General features: G+C 37.8%; 1 protein-coding gene across 9 annotated transcripts in view; it reads right to left on the bottom strand.

Annotated features, from left to right (window-relative positions):
* Nucleotides 1–27,441, bottom strand: part of FBXL2 (F-box and leucine rich repeat protein 2) — a 95,343-nt gene that overhangs the window by 20,286 nt on the left and 47,616 nt on the right. For 4 of the 9 annotated variants that reach the window (XR_005026212.2, XR_005026214.2, XM_036892218.2 and 1 more), the window contains 9 exons: nucleotides 24,376–24,470; nucleotides 14,180–14,248; nucleotides 13,984–14,079; nucleotides 13,636–13,762; nucleotides 13,418–13,492; nucleotides 11,982–12,112; nucleotides 10,489–10,549; nucleotides 9,626–9,670; nucleotides 8,999–9,055 (listed from right to left, as the gene is read on the bottom strand). Coding sequence is in view for 7 of the 9 variants with exons in the window: in XM_036892218.2 (XP_036748113.2) it covers nucleotides 8,999–9,055; nucleotides 9,626–9,670; nucleotides 10,489–10,549; nucleotides 11,982–12,112; nucleotides 13,418–13,492; nucleotides 13,636–13,762; nucleotides 13,984–14,079; nucleotides 14,180–14,248; nucleotides 24,376–24,470 (756 nt within the window). In the remaining 2 variants the exon portion in view is untranslated. Of the gene's footprint in view, nucleotides 1–6,501; nucleotides 6,534–8,998; nucleotides 9,056–9,625; nucleotides 9,671–10,488; nucleotides 10,550–11,981; nucleotides 12,113–13,417; nucleotides 13,493–13,635; nucleotides 13,763–13,983; nucleotides 14,099–14,179; nucleotides 14,249–24,375; nucleotides 24,471–27,441 lie in introns of all 9 variants that reach the window. The other 5 variants (XM_036892258.2, XM_036892268.2, XM_036892251.2 and 2 more) reach the window with 3 other exon arrangements.

Here is a 27,441-nt window from a genome sequence, read left to right on the forward strand (position 1 = left end):
TCATCCCAGGGATGCAAGGATGGTACAACATTCAAAAGTCCATCAACATCATCCACCACATCAACAAAAAGAAAGACAAAAACCACATGATCATTTCCATAGATGCTGAAAAAGCATTTGACAAAGTTCAACATCCATTCATGTTAAAAACTCTCAGCAAAATGGGAATAGAGGGCAAGTACCTCAACATAATAAAGGCCATCTATGATAAACCCACAGCCAACATTATATTGAACAGCGAGAAGCTGAAAGCATTTCCTCTGAGATCGGGAACTAGACAGGGATGCCCACTCTCTCCACTGTTATTTAACATAGTACTGGAGGTCCTAGCCACGGCAATCAGACAAAATAAAGAAATACAAGGAATCCAGATTGGTAAAGAAGAAGTTAAACTGTCACTATTTGCAGATGACATGATACTGTACATAAAAAACCCTAAAGACTCCACCCCAAAACTACTAGAACTGATATCGGAATACAGCAAAGTTGCAGGATACAAAATCAACACACAGAAATCTGTGGCTTTCCTATATACTAACAATGAACCAACAGAAAGAGAAATCAGGAAAACAACTCCATTCACAATTGCATCAAAAAAAATAAAATACCTAGGAATAAACCTAACCAAAGAAGTGAAAGACTTATACTCTGAAAACTACAAGTCACTCTTAAGAGAAATTAAAGGGGACACTAACAGATGGAAACTCATCCCATGCTCGTGGCTAGGAAGAATTAATATCGTCAAAATGGCCATCCTGCCCAAAGCAATATACAGATTTGATGCAATCCCTATGAAACTACCAGCAACATTCTTCAATGAACTGGAACAAATAATTCAAAAATTCATATGGAAACACCAAAGACCCCGAATAGCCAAAGCAATCCTGAGAAAGAAGAATAAAGTAGGGGGGATCTCACTCCCCAACTTCAAGCTCTACTATAAAGCCATAGTAATCAAGACAATTTGGTACTGGCACAAGAGCAGAGCCACAGACCAATGGAACAGACTAGAGAATCCAGACATTAACCCAGACATATATGGTCAATTAATATTTGATAAAGGAGCCATGGACATACAATGGCGAAATGACAGTCTCTTCAACAGGTGGTGCTGGCAAAACTGGACAGCTACATGTAGGAGAATGAAACTGGACCATTGTCTAACCCCATATACAAAAGTAAACTCAAAATGGATCAAAGACCTGAATGTAAGCCATGAAACCATTAAACTCTTGGAAGAAAACATAGGCAAAAACCTCTTAGACATAAACATGAGTGACCTCTTCTTGAACATATCTCCCTAGGCAAGGAAAACAACAGCAAAAATGAGTAAGTGGGACTATATTAAGCTGAAAAGCTTCTGTACAGCAAAAGACACCATCAATAGAACAAGAAGGATCCCTACAGTATGGGAGAATATATTTGAAAATGACACATCCGATAAAGGCTTGACGTCCAGAATATATAAAGAGCTCACACGCCTCAACAAACAAAAAACAAATAACCCAATTAAAAAATGGGCAGAGGAACTGAACAGACAGTTCTCCAAAAAAGAAATACAGATGGCCAACAGACACATGAAAAGATGCTCCACATCGCTAATTATCAGAGAAATGCAAATTAAAACTACAATGAGGTATCACCTCACACCAGTAAGGATGGCTGCCATCCAAAAGACAAACAACAACAAATGTTGGCGAGGCTGTGGAGAAAGGGGAACCCTCCTACACTGCTGGTGGGAATGTAAGTTAGTTCAACCATTGTGGAAAGCAGTATGGAGGTACATCAAAATGCTCAAAACAGACTTACCATTTGACCCAGGAATTGCACTCCTAGGAATTTACCCTAAGAACGCAGCAATCAAGTTTGAGAAAGACAGATGCACCCCTATGTTTATTGCAGCACTATTTACAATAGCCAAGAATTGGAAGCAACCTAAATGTCCATCAATAGATGAATGGATAAAGAAGATGTGGTACATATACACAATGGAATACTACTCAGCCATAAGAAAAGGGCAAATCCAACCATTTGCAGCAACATGGATGGAGCTGGAGGGTATTATGCTCAGTGAAACAAGCCAAGCGGAGAAAGAGAAATACCAAATGATTTCACTTATCTGTGGAATATAAGAACAAAGGAAAAACTGAAGGAACAAAACAGCAGCAGAATCACAGAACTCAAGAATGGACTAACAGGTACCAAAGGGAAAGGGACTGGGGAGGATGGGTGGGTAGGGAGGGATAAGGGGGGGAGAAGTAGGGGGGTATTAAGATTAACATGCATGGGGGGGTAGGAGAAAAGGGAGGGCTGTACAACACAGAGAAGGCAAGTAGTGATTCTACAACATTTTGCTATGCTGATGGACAGTGACTGTAAAGGGGTTTATAGGGGAGACCTGGTATAGGGGAGAGCCTAGTAAACATAATATTCATCATGTAAGTGTAGATTAGTGATACCAAAAACAAAGCAAAAAAAAAAAAAAAAAAAAAAGGGCAGTTCCTGTGTGGTAACCTCCAACAAGTTCTACACAAGGGTATAAAGGGCATATAAAAGTGTAGGCAAAGGGTCTGTTTGTGTTTATACAGAGGATCAAATCCTAATTGGGCTACCCCGAAAATGAACTAAGATACGATACGAAAAAGAACTTCCAACATCTGCACTCTCTGGAAGACTCATGCCAGAAGATGATCATCAAAAAACCCCAACAAAGATCCACGCACTGCTACAGCTGTAGATGCACTCATCCCACCAGTTCCTGGACTTTCCATGGGAATGAGGAAGGAGATATCTAAGCTGGCCTGTGCATACAGTAAAACAACAAATTTGACTGGATCTATACTGTTGGAACTCAACCAAGAATTTGGAGAAGTGCAAATTGTAGCGCTCCAAAGTCTTACAACTACAGACTATTTACTGTTAAAAGAACATATGGCATGTGAACAGTCCCCAGGAATGGGTTGTTTTAATTTGTCTGATTTCTCTCAGACTGTTCAAGTTCAGCTGGACAATATCCACCATATCATAGATAAGTTTTCACAAATGCCTAAGGTGCCCAACTGGTTTTCTTGGTTTCACTGGAGATGGCTGGTAATTACAGATATGCTTTGGTTATGTAACTATACTCCTATTATGTTAATGTGTGTGTGCAATTTAAGTAGTAGCTTAAAACCTATACATGCTGAAGTTACTCTACAAGAAGATATGTCAAAGAAATAATCAATCTTCCCATGTTTTCTTCCGCCTGCTACTTCTATAGCTTTTCTTCTTCCTTCCTAATTACAACCCTTAAATAGAATTCGTGCCTCATATCAAATTTACCGAGTATCATAACTCCTCCAAGTGGTAAAGATACCTCAAGACAAATGCTGGGCATAGAAGCCACAGGGCATAAATATGCAAAGAAGTAAAAAGCTAACCTTTTCAAACAATAAGGCTTCCCTCTCACTTACCAACTTCACATTTCCCTGTATGGCCCCGGAAGATGACTGGTTAGCCAGAGACGGGTAAGATTCCTCAAGGGAGGAACAACCTAAGACAGGCACAGTCGCAAGGGGGCCATCAGGTGAGAAATTGGGGATCAACAGAGGTGAGGCTTAGAACCTCACCCCCCCTGTTCTGAGAGAAATCTTCTGCATACGTGGATTTTTTATTGCCCTGGTCTAGCTTGGATTAACACATAGTCTGATCATCTACATTTGCTCTCTTACAACACTAAACTATGTTTTCTACCTTTATCTTGTATCTACCTACCACTTCAGCATTTTATTAAAAATAATAATAATAAAGAGAGAAATGTGGTATCCACATATAAATCAAGTATAAAAACCAAATGAGTATTCATATTTGAACTGACTGTTTAGAGTTCATAATGCATGAGCAAAACCGAAAGTTTCTGTGATGACTGCCCTTGTACTGTTCACCATGTAACTTATTCACTATGTAAGAATTTGTTCTCCATGTAAGAACTTGTTCATTATGCTTCAGAAGATTGGAGACTGACGAAAATTAGGCTTGGGGTGGATTAATGATTGTGCATTGAGCATTGACTCCCCTATACAGAATTTTATTGTCGTTAACAACCATTTGATCAATAAATATGAGAGATGCCCTCACAAAAAAAAAAAAAAAAAAAAAAGGGACAGACTTCCAATGGTAAAATAAATTAGTAACCGGGATGTAATGTATAGCATAAGGAATATAGTCAAGATATTGTAACAGCTTGGTAGGGTGATAGCTGGAACCTAGAATTATGTATATAAGTGTTTTACCACTGTGTTGTACACTTGAAACTAATGTAATGTAATACTGTGCGTCAACTACCCTTCAATAAAAAATAATTATTTAAAAGAAAAAAGAAAAAAGAAGGAAATTCTGACACATGATACAATATGTATGAAAACATTATGCTAATTAAGCAAGCCAGTCACAAGTGGATAAATATTGTATGATTACATTTATATGAGATATATAGAGTAGTCAAATTCATAGAGACAAAAAGGAGATTGCTAGGGGCTGGGGAGAGGGAGGAATAGGGAGATATCGTTTAGTGGGTATAGACTTTCAGTTTTAGAAGATGAAAAGTTCTAGAAATGGATGATGGTAGTGGCTGCACAATAATGTGAATGCATTTAGTGTTACTGAACTAAAAATGGATTAGAATGGTAAAATTTATGTTATGTATGTTTAACCACAATAAAAAAATAGATAAAATAAGTAAAAAAATTTAAAAATCACTAAGAAATGGTGACTGATGGGGAGCAGAGGGGCTTCTCTTAGTGCACTGGCAAGCATGAGAAAGAGAAAAGCAAGGTGAGATCTGTCCTGTTCGGGCCAGATGTTTTGGTCAGAGTTGCTGCAGAATCAGTGGTGTGAGCCTGTAGATGCTGATGATAATGATGAAAGAAGAAAACAGGGCATCACATCGATGCTCATTGTATACCAAACACTATACTGTATATGTGTTGTTTTATTAAAGCCTCATTCTAACCTAAAAAAATAAATAAATAAATAAATAAAAATAAAACTGATATTGAAAAGATAAGCCACCCTAACTGCCATATTATTGAGTGTGTAAATGTGGTGACAGTTGAGCAGGGGGAGGCTACTGTAATCGTTGGGACAAAGAAATGCCTGTTAGTTTGGACCTGATGAGTTCTAGTGGAGGAGATACAGTGCATGGGTGTGAGGTATTTTTGCAATATGAGAATACAAGAATCCAAGAAAGATTGTAGTCCTCTTTAGTCTATTTCTTTTAGTCTATTTTATTCTTTATGTTGCTACTGTAAATGGGATTGTTTCCTAATTTCCTTTACCAATAGTTAATTGGTAATATATAGAAATGCAACTGAATTTTATATGTTGATTTTGTATCCTGTAATTTTACTGAATTCATTTACTAGTTTTCAGTTTTTTTGAATAGTCTTTAGAATTTTCCATATCTAATCCATGGTGTCTACAGAGATAATTTTACATCTTCCTTTGCAATATGGATGTCTTTTATTTCTTCTTATCTAACTGTTCTGGCTAGGACTTAATAGTACTATGTTAAATAAAGTGGTGAGTGGTCACCCTTGCTTTGCTCCTGATTTTGGAGGAAAAGATTTCAGTTCTATCCCATTGAGTGATGTTACTAGTTATGGGCTTTTCACATATGGCCTTTATTATGTTAAGGTATTTTCCTTCTATTTCTAGTTTGTTGAGAATTTTTATAATAAAAAGGTATAGCATTTCATCAGTTGCTTTTTCTGCATCTATTGAGATGATCTTGTTATTTTTAGCCTTTATTTTGTTGATGTTTTATATCACAATAATTGATTTTCATTTATTGAACCATCCCTGCATCCCAGAGCTAAATCCCACTTGGTTGTGGTGTATGATCCTTTTTAATGTGCTACTGGATTCAGCTTGCTGGTATTTGAGAATATATGCCTCTCTATTCAACAGAGATTTTGGCCTGTAGTTTTCTTTTCTAGTGATGTCTTTGTCTAGCTTTATATATTTAGATCATCTGGTTTTGGGTGCACATAGATTTATAGTTGATGTATCTTTGTAGTGGATTGACCTTTTCATTATTTTGTAATGTCCTTCTTTGTCTCTTGTGACAATTTTCAATCTGAAGTTTATTTTGTCTGATATATGTTTAGCCACCCTCTGCTCTCTTTTTACCATCTGCATGGAGTAGGTTTCCATCTCTTTACTTTCAGGCTCTGTATGTCTTTAAATCTAAAGTGAGTTACTTGTGGGCAGTGCATGGCTGGGTCATGTTTTTTAATCCATTTAGCCACTCTGTCTTTTGACTGGGAAATTTAATCCATTTATATTTAGATAATTACCGATAGGGAAGGACTTATTATTGCCATTATTTAAAGCTAGGGAAACTCACAGTAGAGAAAGATGGCTGACTCAAGCTTGTTCTTTCTTACCCCCTTCTCCTAGGCTTCTAGGGGTCTCTTAGGATTTAGAAGTATGTGTGTGTCCCACATACTGAGAAGTGCTCACCAGAGAAGGCCAGGGACTGAATGGAATTTGAGCTGAAATGTAAAAAAAAAAAAAATCATGCAACTTGTCTGTCACATTTGGGGAAGGCCATTTCCTGACATTTTCTTCCCTGGGGCCCAGACTCTTTCCCTGAGACATGTTCCAACAAGTCTCTCACCTTCCTTCCCTCTTTTATCTTCGAGTTTGGTGATATAATAATGAATGAGTTGGCCAGGCTACCTGGACAAAATAGCTTGATAATGTGGGTAAGGGGAACTTGGGGGAGGGTTTTCGATTCCTGATTACAGGAATTCCTCATCTCCTTTCTCCGGTGAAGTAGCATCTTATGGTGGGGCTCAGGCATAGCCAGGAACAGCTGGCAGTCTCCTGAAAGGGGCTCAATTCTTGGGACCTGAGAACCACCTGAACTGTAGGGATCACTCTCATCACCCACAAAATAGTTTCTGATCCTGACTCTCTGAGACTTGGGTTGGCTTGTTTATATTCCTCTCTGTTCCAAAAGATGATTTGAAGTGGTTTCCCTGGCTACCTAGCATCTCTATCTGATGCTAGATAAGAGGGATGATTCTGCTCTTTCTTCTGGGATTTGACATCTAAATCACAATCCTAGACTCCCTGAACTCCCACTGAGGAAAGTTTTTCTTATACTGATGGAAAGACTTATAAAATCTAACCTAATAGTTTTAACCACTAAAAGAAAAAAAAAAAATCAATGTACAGAGAAATTGGAATTTTAAAAAATATTCAGTTAAACCTAAAAGAAGATAGGAAAGGAGGAAAAGAAAACCAAAGGGAGAAAAAGCCCAACTGTATCAATATTATATTAGACAGAAATGACTAAAAATTTCAATTAAAAGATAGAGATAAGACTAGATAAAAACAAGACACTCCTTATATTAAAAAATACAGAAAATCTTTAGAAAATTATATACTATGCAAAAAGCATAAGAAAGCTGATATTAATATCAGATAAAATAGACTTCAAGAGAAAGAGTATAATCAATGATAAAGAGGGACATTTCATAATAAAATGTCACTTCATCAGGAAGATGTAATGACCATAAATTTATATGTACCAAATCACAGGATAAGATCTAGGATACTCTGTGGCATGTTGCTACACTGATGGACAGTGACTGTGGTGGGGAGGAGGTGGGGACTAGATAATATGGGGTGAATGTAGTAACCACAATGTTGCTCATGTGAAACCTTTATAAGATTGTATATCAATGATACCTTAATTTAAAAAAAAAAAATCTTAGGACACACTGAAAGTCTTAAGTCATGGGAGGCTATTTATACTGGAAATGGGGCTTGGGCCCACCAAAAGGCACAGGAAATAAAACACAGGGCTTCTAAATTTCCCCATATGCTTGAGAGGCAGTAGGGCCAAGGAACAATGGGTTAAGAGGATAAAAGGAGAAAACACACCTGAATAATAGGTTCTGTTAGTTATAAAACTGGATCTGAACCAACTTGGGAGTAAAGACATCATTAGAACTACAAAAATATCTGCCATACATAGATGGCAACAATTTAGAAAATTTGTATATAGGTCAGTTCTTGATTAATCTCTGAAATTTGACCCCAAGCTCTTGAAAAAACTCCCAGGATTATCCAAAACCCAGCTGCACTTGTGCCCAAAGGAAGAAGTATTCAGAAGAATAGGAAAATGAGGAAAACTGGTGTGGACAGTAACTCAAAGCAAACTGGAACGTTAATGATGTGGTAAAATTCTAGCCCCTAAGGACAGAGCAAGTTTCAAAGACAACAGCGAAAACTGGCTCAGGAAAAATCTGTTGTGTATCTCAAGGCAGTGGAAAGACCAGACCCCCTGGAGGCCAACAGATCTGGGGCCTTCCCACAGTTGCGTAACTTTGGGCAAGTCCCTTAACCATTCTGAGCCTCAGTTTCTTGACTGACAAAATGGGGATGCCTGTAGCGCCTGCATCACAGGGCTGTGGTTGGGCTTAAACGCAACAATATACCTAGTGGGTACGGCAGCATGGTTTACAGGGGCTTGCTCAGTAAGTGGGGATTCCATCCCAGCTCCAGACTCCCAAATGGCTGGATGTGAAATGTGCATAAAAGATCTGCATGGCTATAGCTGTCTGACATTTTTCGCTACTCAGTTTGGATCTTTCGATATATATATCTATAGAGGGAAAAGAAAATAGAAAATAGAACATATGAGCAAATACGAAATGTAAATAAAACACAAGGATGGCCTCAATCCTTTGTTTTGGACTGTATCATTTTTAACATGCTAACTTGCACTCTACCTGATATGATGAACATGAAAGTGAGTTAAGTGGTAAGGACATGGGTTCACTTCCTAAAATAAAAGCAGTAACATTTAGATATCCTGCCTCCGAAGTTAGGCCAACTGATATATCTTTGAAACCAAGAATGATGGTGTCTTTACAGATTCTTGCTGTTGTGGGAATGTTCTTTGATTGGTAGGAGGTGAATAATGTTACAAAAAACTCAGACTCACCAGGGCTTGTAGTTTAGGACAGTGAATGGAGAGCTGGACAAGTGTGCTGTCGGTTATCTGCAAAGAAACACATGGTGTCAGCGTGCCTTCTACACTAGAACTTAACACCTAATCCTGGCTTCTCCTGAACCTGAGAATCGAAAGGTGCAGAAGAGAATTAAAAACTCATCTCAAGCACACTCAGTCTGAGAGTTCCTCTCTTCACCAGCAGCCTCAAATCTACCCACTCCTGGGCAGAAGACAACGCAATGCTGTTCTCTGGTCTCTCCTTTGGTGCCCCAGGGGGGACTAGGGACAGGGGACAAAGAGGAAGTGGGTAAGGAGCATCCCCCAGTATTCTCTTCAGTATAGTCACCTCATCCCTGGACATGCAAGCTTATTTCTCCCTTAAGGTTTGTGAAAATAAAATAAGAATCTTCTTTTTAATTCTGGGCAGAAGGCGGTGGTTTCCAAAACTTCTTGACCATAGCTATCTCATGCCTGAGAGCAGCCGAGTTCACACGCCCCACTGATACCTATGCTGGGGCAAGGCGGGTCCAGCCAGCCAGTTGGTGTGCCTCTGGCCATGCCTGGCTGTCAGGGACCACGGGGAGGGCAGCCTCTTGGGGCTGTTGGGAGTCCACTTACCAGGATGCACTCTTCAAGATCCATCTTCTCCAGGTCATGGCAATTCTGAAAGAGGCCATGAGACGTCTACCACCATGTGGTCAGTGGTGAGGGCAAACACTGGTGGCTTGCCCTGGCCCTCTGAGTACCCGCCTGGTATCCTTATTCTCTTCCACTAAGGAGTGTGCCCTGTCCTAAGGTGACCAACCCTAGTGAGCGAGCACTTCTGGGCAGGTGCCCCTTGAGTCCTATTCATTTTGAAATTGGAGTAGGGTTGCCCTGGTGTGCATTTCCTGCTCTCATCCTGGAAAGGTAATTTGCCTACACCTTCCCAATGATTCATAGATATCAGCATGTAAATTTTAGCCACAGAATAGGCTCTGGGAGGCCACAGAGCTGGGGTGTCCAGCCACGGTGTGGGCAGGTGAGGGCTGGGTAGAAGTAAGAGTCTATCAGCCTCCCCAGGAGGGCATGGCTTCCCAGCAGCAGGCCAGAGGGACCCCATGGTGGCCTGCATTTGCAGGGCGATGTGGAAGAGGGAGCACAGCAGAGCACAGGACAGACAGGACAGACAGGAGAAGTGGCTGAGAGGCTAACTTGGGAAGTGTCTGAGGAAGGGCAGCTGCCAGGAGGAGGCTCCTCCCCTGTGGTCCCCCCTGACCAAGTGAGAGTGAGGCCCACCCCTACTACAGAAGCCTCTACAGGACCTCCCTGGCTTTCTGGCCACTGGAAACAAATATAAAGTGGACCCTGAGGACTATACTCTACTTGGTACCTGTCATTTCTGAAGGTAGTTTTTTATACACTCCAAAACCACTCCAAGTCATCCGGAATGAGGGAGGTGAGTTACAGACTGGTTTGGTTTTTTAAAAGCTCTGCCTTACCCGAGCTAAAAGTGTAAAGCCTGCGTCAGTCAAGTGGGAACATCGGGCAGCCTCCAAAATCCTGGGATAAAGGGTATGTGGGAGAAAGAAGTAGCAACTGGTCAACAATAGGAACACATACTTTAGGATGCCCAGTCTTGAGTTTATTTCACTCTGATACACTTTTGCTTCTGAGACATTACAGCCCTAAGGGTTGTAAATGCAAGTACTGTCCTCATGGGAGAGATGAGGAGAATGAGGCTGAGGGAGGAATATGACCTACCCTAAGCCCCAAAGTCACATCCCAAACTTGGATAGTAAATTCAGGAATTTCACACAATACCAGCACATTGTTGTTACTGTTTGAAAGTATCATTCCAGTATTTGTTAAATTTTAAACAATCAAAATGAACTTCTACTCAACAAAATCATCCTGATATATATTGCATTTACTGAAGTTCCAAAGTACCCTAAAGGAAATTTTTAAAACTTGCAGCTAATGAAAAATGTGAGTTAATTCTCAATACCCACACTTAACAGGGAAGCATTACTAACATTTTTGAGTTAAATACTCCTTTTAGCAATAAGTTTGACCTCCTTTCTGACCACTTTGATATCTGCATTTCTTCTACTATGCAGATGCATCAAAATTATCTAGAATCTTTCCTAATACAACAGTAAGAAAGATGGGCAAAAAAGAGATTTAGGTAATCCTTAAAAGGTATGTAATTAGAGTAAGCATGAGAAATTATCAGTTTCACTGAAAAGAACAACAAAACAAGTATTCTTTGTTCTGCCTCCTGTATAGGGGTTAAGATAACTGGTTCTGAAGTCAAACTCTACAAGTTCAAATTCTAGTTCTGCTTCTTACTCATCATGTGGCCCAGGATAAATTATGTTACTTCCCTGAGTTTCACTTTCTCCTCTGCAAAACAAGCAACAATAATAGAACCTGCCACCTAGAGATGTAGTGAGGATTAAATGAGATAATGCTTATAAAAGTGCCTAACATGGAGCTTGGAACATATGAGTCCAACTGATGTTTACTATGATCAGTATTTTGTTGCCGTTATTAGTTTTAATATTCATGGTATTATGTTGGAGAATCAGAAAAAAAAACAATTTGTTAAAAAAAAACTTTTCTTCCTACTAAGAAGATGAGAAACAAGTGACTGATGTCCCCTTATTCTGTCCACTCAGCAGCTGGTTCGGAGGAGAACCTGGGGACAGCGGGATGTGAGGCTGTTGCTCTGATGTCAGAGTAATAAAAGGATGAGGCAACTCCGGTGGGTCATTGTGTGAAGGTCATCAAGAAATTAAGATTCCAGTGGTAGTGGACAGTGTAGTACCCTCCCATACCTCCTTAAAGGAACTGATCACACACTGTCCCCCACAATCTAAAAAGCCAACACCACCACCTACTCCATCTACTAGCCAGCCTCTCCCTACCTGCAGGAAGCCCTCCTGGTCAGCTCAAGCTCTAAGCTGCAAAGGAAGAAGTGTGGTGCACTCACTGAAGTCTTGGGCAGTTCAAAGCCAGGGCCGTGAGAGAGGCATCCGTAAGGTTGCTGCAGCCAGAAAGGCAGAGGGCCTGCAGCCGGTGGCAGCCCCGGCATATCTGTACTACACCTTCATCTGTGATGCGCTAGGGGAAACCAAAGCAGGAAGGCAAATCAGGTGGCAGCAGCCAAGTGGCGTCTCCTGTGGGTTGATTAGTTTGGGCTAGTTATCAGCATTTTGTCCTTGTAATTTAAACAACATAAGGTGAAGTGCAGGGCAGATATGTATTTATGTTTTCTCTGCACAACTTTATTATTTATTCTAGCATTACTAACAGAAAGTGAAATTTCAAAATTGCATTTCCCTCCCCAGAGTGTTCCTCCCCCACCCACTGGAAAATTTATAAACTTGTGTTAAAAATCGTATCAAATTAAGAGTTCAGAAGACTTACCTGGTTAAGTGACATATTAATTTGTGGTTGAAATTCTACAGATTAATGCTTGGGATAACTACCATACAAACCATACATGTGTATATTAATATTTTCTCAAATGTTTTAGAAAAATCAAAATTAAATAAGTCACCAAGCCATTGGTAAATGGCTTACGATTCTATGAATTTAGCCATGAAGATTCAAAAATATTATCTTTATTCAAATACAGTAATTCATGTAAAAATAAATATACACATTTATATTATACTTCAAGTCATCTGCCAGGGCAGTCCTACATGTAATTCAAGGTCCTAGTTTTGAACAGTGCAGGCCTGTAAGGTCAGTATTTGTCCAGAAGATAGTTTCTATTTTATCTCCCACCATCAGGGACTCTAAAGACTTATGATTGACTCACTAAATGCTGAATACAAGGGATTTCTCTTGCTTTTCTCAAAATTGATGTTCCCCTTGAGAAACCCAGTAGAATGTAACAAGTACCCTCTTCAATTATCAATATTTACAGTGGCAGTGAGGAAGGAATGATAGTTTTTCACAGGCTGATGCTCTGGTGAAAGTTATACCTGCTCCTGAATATACCCTTTAGTTTTTGAAGCATTTTCCCATCTGTTAGTTTGTTTTATCCACTGAGACAATGTGGAGGTTTCAGAATTCCCAGTTTATAAGTAAAAAGACAGACTGAGACCTTTCCATAAATTGTTGAGGTTACTGGCTAGTTCACAGCATTCCTGACACCATAGACTAAAGCAAGACCCTGATATATGTTATTTGTGGGGATGTCAGTGGCTCCGCATTGGCTCTTTTGTTTAGACTGTTGTTCTTCCATTGTGCGGTAAACTGATACATCACATAGGGACACGGGATAAGGAATAAGACCATGGCCATCATCCCGCCTGCCTGGGTGCTTCCCAGTGGGGTCCGCAGTGGCTTCCCCTGCAGCGGGGTCCCAAGGGAGAGAGCAGGAGCGTGAGGGTGCTCACAGAAAGGCATGCTACTTACTGAACATGACTGTAAGTTGAGGCTCACAAGCTCGTGGCAGTAACTTTGAATGTGTTTCAGAGCTTCATCTTCTAACTGAATGGACAGAGAAAACAAGAGGGATAGAACCAGGTGAGTGAACAGTGGGCATCAAGTAAAACATGACAGCAAGTCCCCTAATGAAGTGCCCATACCCAGCATTAGTGTTGGACAAACACGCTGCATCGGCCCCTTGTTACCTGTGTGCAGCCCCTCAGGAGAAGGGCTTTCAGGCCTCGACACCCTCGCACCAGAGCCTCAATGCCATCCTTTGTGATCTGATCACACCAAGAGAGGTTCAGGTACTCCAGGTTTCGGCAGCCCTCACTGAGAGAAGGAGAAAGAAAACCACACATGTGAAGCCTATCCCTTAGAGAGTTTATTACCTGCTTTGAGTTTAGTAAATCACCAGCAATTCAGGGGACAGAGAACCTCTGTGACCTGAGTCACCTATTTCCTACTCTAGCGGGACCACTAGAAAGGCTTTAGGCACACCATGTTTATAGCTTTGGGCATTTCTCACGACCACAAACAACAGTTACTCTTACCTAATCCCCTTTAAGGAGCTGTTTGTAATAGACACACAGGAGGTCAGATCGAGATGTTTCAGCTTGGAACAGAATCTGCTAAGGCTATAACACGTGCTAAAAAAGAGCAGACACACTGAAGATATTTTCAACCATGTTTCTCTCCCCTCACTCTCCCCACGACCAATTACTCATCAAACTAATTTTCATTACTTACCTGTCAGTGATTTTTGTGCACCCATTTAGGTTTAAATGTTCAATATTTCGGCAATTCTGTGCAAAGGTCCTAAAATGAGAAAAACATTTTAAAACTCCCTGCAAGTTGCTGAAGAGCCACTAGAGGGCACATGTAACTGTTCACATTTGGAATAGTGCTCCTCAAACTTTGAAAATTGTATTTTATTGTGAAAAGAATATTTAGATGAAAGCTACTCTCCTAACAAAATTTTAAATGTACAATATAATATTATTGACTGTAGGTATTCGTGCTCCTCAAACTGTAATGTGCACATGAAACAGCTGGGGCTCCTGTCTCAGCACAGGCTCCCACGGCAGATCTACAGGCAAACTGCTCAATAGTCTGCACTTCTAAGAAGCTGCCGAATGATGCCAGTGTTGCTACTCGGGGACAAAACTCTGAGAAGCCCTAGACTGATTATATATCAGCTGTAACTCCTTTACCTACTACACCTTGGTGGTCAGCTGAGAATGGAGATCTGGATCGCTGTTCTTTCCCTTCTATAGAAAAAGCAGTTAGAAGGGAGCCAATCTTTCTTGTGTTGTGCCATGTTGTCACTTGGTTACCTCTGTGGAGAAACCATCTCTGGCTACTGATACAGCTGGTAGTTGATCAGATTCAAGAACTATCCATTTACCGGTGAGGACACTGAGTCACGAATGGCAACTTCCTTAATGATTTGTGGGTTGGGTAGAGAAGCCAGATGCAGAACATTAAACATCCATTATTTCTCACTTACTCCTTAACACAGTCAGCAAGAAATGGCTCAGGTCATCTGCATTTTCCTGAAATACAGTCTCAATGTGTCTTATTGGACTGAATCCTGATTCTTGCATGAAGTACCCAAATATCTCCAAAACCTGGCCTCAAGCCAGACATCACTCTGAACTGCTCCATCTGTCCTGCTATAGCACAAGGAAGGGGAACCAAGTTGGAGCTTAGAATTCCCTGAGCTGAGGATATGAAGCCAAAAGTCTGACCAAGACAGTCAGAGTTATCAGAGAGGAGTGTTAGAGTGAAGAGAATGTCAGAAGTCTGAAGATGGTTCCACTCAAGAAATAATAGAATCCTGATCAGAGCATGCATGTGAGGCAACTACCCAAAGACAGGAAAAGAAACAACAAAACACATTGGAGGGAACAAGAGCCAGAGCTCACCCAGGCCAGAAATAGTGCCCATTCCCACCAGCCAACAGTGAAAAATGTTCTAATTCATGGGGCGCTGGGTTGAAGCAAGAAGGGTCTTGCTTATGGAGTGGAGTACAATTAGCCCTAGATTAAACACTGCTCTGGTTCAACCTAACAAAAAAATGTTTTTAATTCTCAAAGGGATTATGTCCAAGTAATTCAACTGTGCCCCAGAACAAAACTCAAGAATATAGGAATACATAAACATTTCATACCCAAAGTAAAAATGACAATGTTGGGCACTGAACAAAAAATTACCATGCATTCATAGGAGGAATGACCATATATACAGAATGAGGAGAAAATTCAATCTATCAAAGCTGACCTAGAACTATATTATATTAGAAATAGCAGTCAAAGGTATTAAAAGTTATAACTGTGTTTGATAGAATACAGTTCTATGAAGCTAGAATAAAGATTAAACATGCTATATTATTAAATATGCTGTGTAGAGACATGAAAGACATTTTAAAAAAGGACCCAAATTAAACTTTTAGATATGACAGCTACAATTTCAGATGAAAATTCACTGGATGGGATTAGCAGCAGATTAGACATTGTGGAAGAAAAGACTGGTGAATTTGAAGATACAGCAATTGAAAACTATCCAAAATGAAATATAGAGAGAAAACAAAAAGAAAAGAGCATGAATGAACTGTGGGGCAGCTTCAAGCAACCTACTATACATGTGATTGGAACCCCTAAAGAACAAGAGATGGAGGGGATGGGGGAAAATATCTGTAGAAATAATGGCCAAAATTTTTCTGAAGTTTATTGATACTATAAACCTATAGATCCAAAAACTCAAAGAATTCCAAGTACAAGAAACATGAAGAAAAATACAAGGTATATCATAACCAAATTGATCAAAACCAGTGATAGAAAAAAAAAATTAAAAGCAGCCAGAAACAAAGACACATATATAGAGGAACAAAAATAAGGGGAACAGAATAATTCTCATTGATAACAAAAATTCAAGAAAAAAGAGGTTCAGCATCTTTAAAATACTGAAAACAAAAACCTGCCAACATAGAATTCTATACTTGGCAAAAATTATTTTCAAAAATGAAAAGAAAATAAAGAATTTTTCAGACATAGAAGGGCTGAAATAATCAGATCTGCAGTACAAGAAATGTTAAAGAACATTTTTCAAGAAAAAAATAGTAACAGCTGCTGAAAACTTTTTCTACACACAAGGGAATGAAGAAAACCGAATATAGTAACTATTAGGGTATACAAAGCCAATTTTTATTTATTTAAGTCTCCTTAAAAATAACTTACAACAAAAACACCAACAATCTAGTGTGGAGTTTATATCATATGTAGAATTAAAACACAGGACAATAATAGTATGAAGGATGAGTGAGGAAAAATGGAAGAGATATGTAATATAATTTGAGGGTAGACTAAGCTAAAGATGTACACTATAAACTCTAAAGTAATGATTGAAATTATATGTTATAAAATGAATTATAACTATAGCTCAAACTATAACAATAAGTTATAGAAATTAAGCCAAAAAAGGATATAAAATGGAATCATAAAAATACCCAATTAATACAAAAGAAGTAGAAAAAGAGGAAAAGGGAAATAAAGAATGTATGAGATGAATAGAAAACAAAAAGCATGAGAGAAAAATTTTTAACTAACCATAACATAAATTAAATGTAATTAATTTCATTTACATTAAATGTAAATGAGCTAAACACCCAAATTTAAAAGGTAGAGATTTTCATAGTAGATCAAAAAAGCAACAGCCAAGATATTACCTATAAAAACCAACTTTAAATACAAAGATATAAACCAGTTAAAGTAAGAAAGGAAAACATATACCATGCCACCACTAGTCAAAAGAAAATTGAAGAGGCTACATTATATCAAACAAAGTAGACTTTGGAGCAAAGAATGTTGCCAGGAATAAAAGAAGGCCATGTGATAATGAAAAATTGGTCAAGTCATCATAAAGGCACAGCAACCCCAAATATTTATATATCTACTAAATGAGCTTAAAAGTACATGAAGAAAATGATATAATTGCAAGGAGAAACAGACAAATCCAAAATTATGGGCAGACTTCAATAAACCTCTCTCAATATTTGGGCAAAGTTAGAAAGTAAGTAAAGATACAGAAAATTTGACACTCTCAGTCCACTTGACTTCAGTGGTATTTATAGAACACTCCACCCAACAACAGCAGAATGCACATTTCTTTCAAGTGTTCATGGAACATCTACCAAGATAGAACATATTCTTGACCACAAAACAAGTCTCAATAAAAGGATTCAAGTCATATGAAGTACACTCTCTAGCCACAATGGAATTAAATTATAATCAATAATATAAACATCTGGAAAATGCCCTAATATTTGTAAACTACATAATACACTTCTAAACAACCCAGGTCAAGAGAAAAAAATCAAAAGAGAAATAGAATACATCTGGACCTGAATGAAAATGCAAACACAATATTAGAATTTGTGAAATGCTACAGAATGCATTAACCTTCTATATTAATGAAGAAAAAAAGCTCTTAAATGAATGAGCTCAGCTTCCACATTAAACTAGAAAAAAAGAAGAGCAAATGAAACCCAAAGTAAACAAAATAAAGGAAATAACATAGATCAGAGGGGAAATTGAACCAGAAAACAGAAAAACAATGAAAAACCAGTGAAACACAAAGCTGATTCTTTGAGAATATCAATAAAATTGATAAAATTAACAAACTGACCAGGGTGAAAAAAAGAGAAAAAATTACCAATAACAGAGAAATTTACTCTTTTCTCTTTAAAAATGCACTGTTAATGCCAAAAAAATTCAAAGAATATGTAAATTGTGATAGGCACTGTACAACACTATACACTGATTTTTATTAGACATGACAACTACTTCCATATAGTAAAAAAAAAATTAATGTAACAGGAATGAAGAGAGAAGGTATCACTGAAATTTTATAGATATTAAAATGATAATAAGAGGGTATTATAAACAACTTTATGCCAGTAAGTTAAAAAACTTAGATGAGATGGGCAAGATTTTTGAAAGGCAAAAACTACACAGAGCTTACTCAAGAAGGAATAGAAAACCTGAAGAGCTCTCTATATATTAAAGAAATAGGATTTGTAGTTAAAAACCTTCTGCAAAAGAAACATGTAGAACCCAGATGGCCTCAATGGTGAATTCTACCAAAAATTAAAGGGAATAAAAAAATTCAAATTCTACATAGCTCTTCCAAAAAGCTGATTAGGAAACACCTCCCAATTCATTCTATGAGGCCAGTATTTACCTTGATACCTAAACCAGACAAAAATATCACAAGAAAAGAAAAGCAGAGAACAATATCCCTCATGAACTTAGATGTAAAAAAAGTTAAAAAGTTGAGCAAGTAGAACCCAACAATATGTAAACAATATATGACAACTCAAGTGGCATTGATTCAAGGGATAGAAGGCTGGTTTAACATTAAAAAATGAACCAACATAATTCACCATACTAAGAAAGAAAAGTCACATCATCTAAATGATACAGAAAAGGCATTTGACAAAATATAATATCCACTCTCAAAAAAGCAAACTCTGCAAACTAATAATAGGAGGAAATTTCCACAATTTGATGATCATCAACAAAAAACCTAACAGCTAACATCATAATTGAATGCTTTCCCCCTAAAGTCAAGAACAGGCCAGGATGTCTATTTTCTCCATTTCTATCAAGTACTATACTAGAGATTCTAACCAGTGCAATCAGGCAAGAATAAGAAAAGGCATTGACTGGAAACAAAGAAAAAAAAATTATCTTCATTTACAGGTGACATGATTGTCCATGTACAAAATCCAGAGGAATCAACAACAAAAAACCTACTAAAATAATGAGTTTAATAAGGTTGCAGGATAAAAGATCAATGCACAAAAATCAACAGTATTCCTACTCACTAAAAAGGAAGAATCGAAAATTGACATAAAAAAATAATACCATATACAATAACATTTCATAACAGGGATAAGTATGACAAAAGATATGTACAACTTGTAAGCTGAAAACTACAAAACATGCTGAGAGAAATTTAAAAACACCTAAACATGGAGAAATACACCATGTGTATATGTTAGAAGACTCAATATTGTTAAGATGTCAATTTTTGTAATAAAAACAGTATGGTACTCCAGGAGACCCATAGGTTAAACCATGGATTTATGGAACATAATATAGAGGCCAGAGACAAACCCATGCATATATGGTCAATTAATATACAATAAAGGAGCCATGAATATACAATGGGAAAAAGACAGCCTCTTCAATAACTGGTGTTCGGAAAACTGGACAGCTACATCCAAAAGAATGAAACTGGATTATTGCCTAACACCATACACAAAAGTAAACTTGAAACTGATCGAAGACCTGAATGTAAGACATGTAAGAGAAAAAAACTGATAAAACTCTTAGAAGAAAACATAGGCAAAAATCTCTGAAACATAAGTATGAGCAACTTTTTACTGGACACATCTCCTCAGGCAAGGGGAACAAAATAAAAAATGAACAAATGGGACTACATCAAACTAAAAAGCTTCTGTGATGCATCAGCAGAACAAAAAGGCAACCTACATTATGGGAGAATATATTCATAAATGATTTATCCACTAAGGGGTTAACATCCAAAATATATAAAGAACTTATACGCCTCAACACCTAAAAAACAACTGATTAAAAAATGGGTGGAAGACCTGAACAGACATTTCTTCAAAGAAGAAATACAAATGGCCAATAGGCACATGAAAAGATGCTCCACATTGCTAACCATCAGGAAAATGCAAATTAAAACCACAATAAGATATCACCTCACACCAGTTAGGATGGCCAGCACCCAAAAGACAAGATATAACAAATGCTGACGAGGATGTGGAGAAAGGGAATCCTTCTACACTGCTGGTGGGAATGTCAATTGGTGCAGCCACTGTGGAAAGCAGTATGGAAGTTCCTCAAAAAACTAAAAACAGAAATACCATTTGATCCAGTAATTCCACTTCTAGGAATTTACCCAAAGGAAAAAAAATCTGATTCAAAAAGATATATGCACCCCTATGTTTACTGCTGCATTATTTTCAATAGCCAAGCTACAGAAACAACCTAAGTGCCCATCAGTAGATGAATGGATAAAGAAGATGTGGTACATATACAAAATGGAGTAGTATTCATCCATTAAAAAAAAGAAATCCTCCCATTTGCTACAACATGGATGGATCTAGATGGTATTATGTTCAGTGAAATAAGCTAGGTGGGGAAAAACAAATACCATATGATTTCACTTATTTGTGGAATATAAATACAAAGTAAAACAGAATGAAAAAAACAGCAGTAGAATCATAGATACTGAGAAGTGACTGGTGGTTACCATGGGGGAGGGGGAGGGGTCTATGAATGGGGAGGTTGAGGGGGATAAATGGGCACAACAATTCTCAGTCATAACGTAGGTTGGTCACCAGGATAGTAGTATGGCAAGGACAATATAGCCAATGATTCTGTAGTATCTTCCTATGTTGACAAATAGTAACTGCACTAGAGGGGGTGAGGATTTAGTAATATGGGTAACTGTTGAACCACTGTGTTGTTAACTTGAAACTAAAGATTGTATATCAATGATACTTCAATTAAAAAAAAAGATGTCAATTCTCCCCCAAATTGATTTATGGATTCAACCATCATCCTAATTAAGATTCCAGGAAGCTTTTTTATAGAGACAGGCTGATTCTATAATTTACATGGAAATGTAATGGATCTAGATCAGCCAAAACAACTTTGTAAAAGAACAAAATTGAGGTACCAATATTACCTGATTTCAAGACTTATAAAGCTACAGTTATTAAGACAACATGGTTTGGTGTAAAGATAGACACACAGATCAATGGAAAACATAGACTACAAAAATAGTCCCACAATTCTTTAGATAACTGATTTTCACTTAGGGTACAAGGGTAATTCAATGGAGAAAGGAACAAAAAATTGAACATTTCAACAAATGACCAGACATTATAGGCAAAAAAATGAATTTCAATCTATACCTCACACCATATAGAAAAATCAACTCAAAATGAATCATAAACTGTAAAACTTCTAGAAACATAGGAGAAAATCTTTATGGCCTTGAGTTAGGCAAAGATTCATATATAACACCAAAAGCATGATTCAGAGAAGAGAAAAAAATTGATAAATTCAACTTCATTAAAATGAAAAACTTCTCTTCAGAAGATAGTTAAGAGAGTAAAAAGATAAGCCACAGCTGACAGAAAATATTTGCAAAACCTATAATTGATAAAGGACTTGTATCCAGAACATATTAAGAAATCTCAAGATTCAATTGTAAGACAACCACCTAATTTAAAAAATGGACAAAAAAAAATTGAACAGACATTTCAGCAAAAAAATATATAGATAGCAAAAAAAATTCATAAAAAGACATTTAACAGCATTAGCCATTAGAAAAATGCAAATGAAAACCACTATTGTGTGGATACCACTACACACATCTAATAGAAAGGCTAAAATGAAAAAGACTTGTTGGCAAGGATGTGGAGGAACCAAAAGTCTTACACATTCTGTGGGAATATAAAATGGTACTATCCTTCCAGGAAACAGTTTAAACGTTTCTCAGAAAGTGAAACATGCACCTGCCAATGATGTAGCCATTCTACTCCTCGGCATTTACCCAGGAGAAATGAAAACATATAACATACAAAGTCTTGTACAGTTTTATATGTAAAGGAGGAAGACTGGAAAGAATCCAAATGTCCATAAACAGATGAAGGAATAATTTGTAGCGTATCTATACAATGGACTGTCACTCAGCAATAAAAAGGAATGAACTGTTGATAAACACAACATGGATGAATCTCAAAACAATTATTTTGAGTGAGAGCGGCCTGCAAAAAGGAGTACATACTATATAATTACATATACAATTATAGGAAATGCAAACTAACCTACAGTGAGAGAAAGTAGAGCAGGGGTTGCCCAGAGATGGGGCAGAGACAGGGGTGAGAGGAAGGGAGGGATTACAAAGCATATGAGGAAAACTTCTGTGGGATATCAATATGCTCATTATCTTGATTGTAGGTTGGTTTCATGGGTATATACATATGCCAAAACTTATTAAACACTTAAAACATGTAGTTTATTGTATCTCAGTTTAGCTGTTAAAAATACATAGGGCTTCATATACAATTATAGGGCAGGAGTTACAGAGAATAAACAGGCAAGACCCATCCATCAGTACTGGGATTTTAACCTATTTTGCTTACTACTGTATCCCCATTGCCTCCATCAGTTCCTGATAAAGCAGGGGCTCAATAAATGTTTGTGAATGAATAGCCTCCCTTCCACCGAAACAACAACACACATGCAGGGGTGAGGTAGAGGCCACAGCTGGTTCTAGGTGATTACAATAAAAAACTGGAGGCATAGCAAAACTCTGAGTCATAATTCTGTGACTATGTTTACCATTATTTCTCACAGTAATCTAGTCTTACATACCAAAAATGTGTACAGACACTAATAAGATTTCTACTCTAAAACTTACAGTAAACCAATAAACATTCTCAGCTTTATAGGATATTTTGCAAGTATATATGGCTTTATTCCAACTGCCAAGAAGAAATGCATTTCTTTGATATTCCTCATTGACAATCTACATCTTCACATTTATTTTAGCTTCTTTAAGGGAACCACTGTTAGACTTACGTTCTCTACTATAAGTTACCTTAGGACCTATCTGGTACATTTAAGCTTCCTGTTAAAATAGAATCAATCTATTCTCCTGGTTTACAAAGCTTTTGAAGTAGTAGGAAATTTGGTCTGATGATTTGAATTTCTTGATTTAAAAAAAAAACACTTTGTTCCATAACATTTAAAAGGAGTGTTTTGATCCTGAACAGATAATTGTTGATTGATTTTCTTAGCAGTTGGGTAGCAGATGTTTCAATTACAAACCTTGCTATTTGCAGTCACTATATACTGCACATTCTTACCGGTGGTCTGAGATGGATGTAAACTATGGCAATATTTAGGTCTGCAAGAGACTAAGTCTGTTCAATGTTCTAGGGGGCAGGGTGTGCCTAATTTAGCCAAACTCAAACAATACTAGAGGCTACAAAGGTAAGGACATAAAGGTTTTTTTTAATTTTGCTATCATTAATGTACAATTACATGAACAACATTATGGTTCCTAGACTCCCCCTATTATCAAGTCCCCCCCCACCACATACCCCATTACAGTCACTGCCCATCAGTGTAGTAAGATGCTATAGAATCACTGCTTGTCTTCTCTGTGGACATAAAGGTTTTAATTATGTCTCGTCTGAAGAACAGCTCAAAGCACAGATCCTTAACAGTGAATTCATAACATTTCCAATAAATAAGAGCTATTCAGTAAGACGTGGGCAAGCATTTGGTTGGATAGGATATACTGTTAATGGTAATAAAATGAATGTGATATTCCATTATAAGTAAGCAAAATTCCAGGTTATGCTAAGTAAGGTTTTGGAAGAATTTTGATTTTGAAAGAGTTACTCACTTTGTTAATTAGTATAATGTAAAAAAAAAGGTAGCCACTGTTATGATAAGGAAACTAGAAAGATGGGAAAATAAGAAGGGGAATGAAAGAGAGGTAAACTATTATTATTATGTGCCAGGCACTTCATACATGTTATTTCATGGAATACCCAAGACTCTCCATGCAGGCGCTACAACTGCCTTTGCTGCAGAAGAGAGAACTGACACTCAGCAAGGTGAAACAATTCGTCCCAAAGTCACACCCCTAACACTGGTGCTCAGTTTCAAATCCAGGCCTGCTACCCCAAAGTCATCGTTCTCTCATTATATTACCATAGAAAGAATTTAACAGAAGAAAAGCACATCATATGCTTGGTTTACTTTTGCTGACGGAAATGAAAATGTCCGGTATGAGCTGCTACAGCGTGAGACACCGCGGATCCGACTTACTTCAAGGAGGAATCCCCGACACCGATGCAGCCTCGCAAGCTGAGCTTCCTCAGGAATCCACCGCATCGCTTTGAGATATTTTCCACCACTCGACCCTTGAATCAAGAAAATTGGGGGGAAAATCTTGTTTCTCATGATGTTTATCTAAAAGCATGATAACCTGAAATTTAGGACCTGCATGTATTTTCCCAGGTGTAATAGAGGACCATTTTGGAACATTCCCTCCCCCAACTTCCCACTGCTGACCCTGATGCATAAAGGGGCTGTAAGCACTGAAAAATGTTTTCAGTTAAACCATTAAGTATTACAAAAAAATTATTCACTACTTTTTGGAAGCCTTAGCTTTGTAAGGCCTCCGCTACCCAGGGCTCCCAGCTACTACACCAGTTACAAGGCCTTTTGAGGTCAGCTGTGGGAACACTGGCTGCTGAGCAGAGACCTAAAACAATGTTGCTTTAAAAAGGAGCTATTTTTGCTGAACATTACCACTCTAAAAGTTTGAAAATGTATCACAAAATCTCCCTCTCATCCTCCTTAGCAAACACATTCACTCTGAAAAAGGAACTCTGGCTGGCTACTGGCAGGTATATCAGAGGAAGAAAAAAGAAAATGAACATTGATGAAGCACTTTCACTTTTGGGGGCACGATTTTAACTTTCTTATATTTATTTTGGCTTATTTAATATCCACAATAACCTCACAGACTCTTACTTCACAATGGAGGCAAGGAAGAGCATGTCTAGAATACAGGAGATCCTGAGGGCATCTTCCTTAGTATTACCATGCCCAGGGACTAAAGTCCTTGGAAAACTAATGGCCTATACACTTCGGGAATGATGGTTTGGGTCACTCCACCAGGCAAAGACCCATGACTAGCTGAGGTGCTTGCTGAAGGCAAAGGGAAGAGAGAGTGGTTAATAGAAAAAGGTAGTTACACATACCAACTACGACCATGTGGCCATTTACATAAATTAAGACTTTAATTGTCATATTTCCTGTTTTGTTATGAATATGTGTATGTGTTCATGAAGCACATAGATTTGTTTTCCTACCTCTCTTATTCACTTATCATGTAACATATAATGCATTCACTTTATGTCCTAGTATTTAAGTATTGTTAATTCCACATCATAGTATTTAAGGTACAGGATATCAAGGAGAAGAATGAACATCACTCAAGGACTTCACCTCCTCTTCTGAGCAAAGGGTTAGTGTGTTTTTGGTTGCACATTGGTTGTAATGGGTTGTATCACATTAAGTGTGATTATGGCCTTGTTACTGTCTTTATTTGGAGATTAAGTATGGTTTAAGGAGATGCATACCGGTGCGAAGTTGATAAGGGGTGAAATTGTGATGATTAATTTTATGTGTCACCTTGACTGGGCCACAGGGTGCCCAGATATTTGACTAAACATTATTGCAGGTGTGTCTGTGAGGGTGTCTCTGAATGAGATTAAGATCTGAATCAATAAACTGAGTAAAGCAGATTGCTCTCCCTAGTGTGGGTGAGCCTCACTCAATCAGTTGAGGACCAGACTAGAACAAAACAGGCTGAATAAGAGAGAACTTCTCCTGTCTGGCTGCCTTCAGTTGGGACACAGGTCTTTTCTGGCCTTTGGATGCAGACTGAAACATCATCTCTTCTTGGGTCTCAAAACTGCTAGTTTTCAGATTGGAATTTACACCACTGGCTCTGCCAGCGCACAGGCCTTCAGCCTTGGACTGGAGCTCTCCTGGGTTACCAGCTTATTGACCACAGATCTGGGACTTCTCATTATCACAAGACTCAGCTCCCTATAATAAATCCCTCCATGTATCTATACACATACATATACTATTGCTTCTGCTTCTCTGGAGACTCCTAGTGCAGACTGAATCCATTAACTTCATTTTGCAAATAAATTAATAAAATCATTAAACTGCCGAGGTTACATGTTAGTGAGCAGTAGAGCTGGGGTTCTAACAGGTTTACCTGATGCTAAAGCCCACATGCCCTGCACAACTACTAATCCACAAAGAAGGAAACATGGTAAAGATCCTTAAAAAAAAAATACTATTATCCTCACTTCATAAAATAGCAACCCTGGCACTGAACTATAAACATAAAGAATTTACTAGGATACATCAAACCACAGGACCACAGGAGCAGGGCTCACACATCCTGCTAACTGGCTATCATATTCATTAAGCTGAAACTCCAAACTCTGATATTGCTAGTGGCTTTATGCTTTCTGGACTACTGCCTAAGTTAATAATTTGTTTTTGAAACAAAATTCCAGACAGCTGTAAAATAAATACATCACTGAAGGAAAAAAAAAAATGACCCGGAAATCCAAGATAATAAATATTTAAGTACTGAATAAAACAGCAAAAAGTCCCCCAAAACAAACACCAACAACCAAAAAAACAACTCCACACCAATCTCTACAAATGAAGCACACAATATATTTTTCCCCATTTCAAAATAGTTACATTTATGTATGTTTTCTATTCTTCCTTTCTTTGGAATAAAAGTTTTTGCACCAGAAAAAATATATATTATATTCAGAATTTTTTGTTTTTTTCCAAACAAGAGAAGAATATGAGCAAATCCTTTCCAAATGCAAATATATACTCACTGATCAAACTTATCTATTAGATAGTATATTGTTGGTGTGTATTTTAGAATGAAGGGCTTTAGAGAAAACCAAGGCCTAAATGGAGGGTTCCTTATAGTTATGATGTTTAGATTAACATACTACTTGGCTATTTCTTGCTTTTGGCCTGGCTGAATCTTTAATAAACATGATGAGACTGACAACAAGATGTCCAACTTCTAAAGATGTGGAAAAAGTCTAAACATTAAGGAAACAACACTTATTCAGGAGAGAGCAATGCTCAAGGAAAGGTTCAATGCCACTTGTCATCTGAATGTTTTATTCTGCCTTTTCTTTGAAATGTGAGTCATGTAGCCCATTGTTCAAGGAACCTAGTTTCTCTTCTTCCTGAATGATCTTGTGTAAGCTACTCAAACTTTATGTGCCTCAGATTCTTTAATATGTCATTCTTGAGATGATTAAATTAATA

The sequence above is a fragment of the Manis pentadactyla genome, chromosome 14 (genome assembly GCF_030020395.1).
Source record: "Manis pentadactyla isolate mManPen7 chromosome 14, mManPen7.hap1, whole genome shotgun sequence".
Classification (NCBI taxonomy): Eukaryota; Metazoa; Chordata; class Mammalia; order Pholidota; family Manidae; genus Manis; species Manis pentadactyla.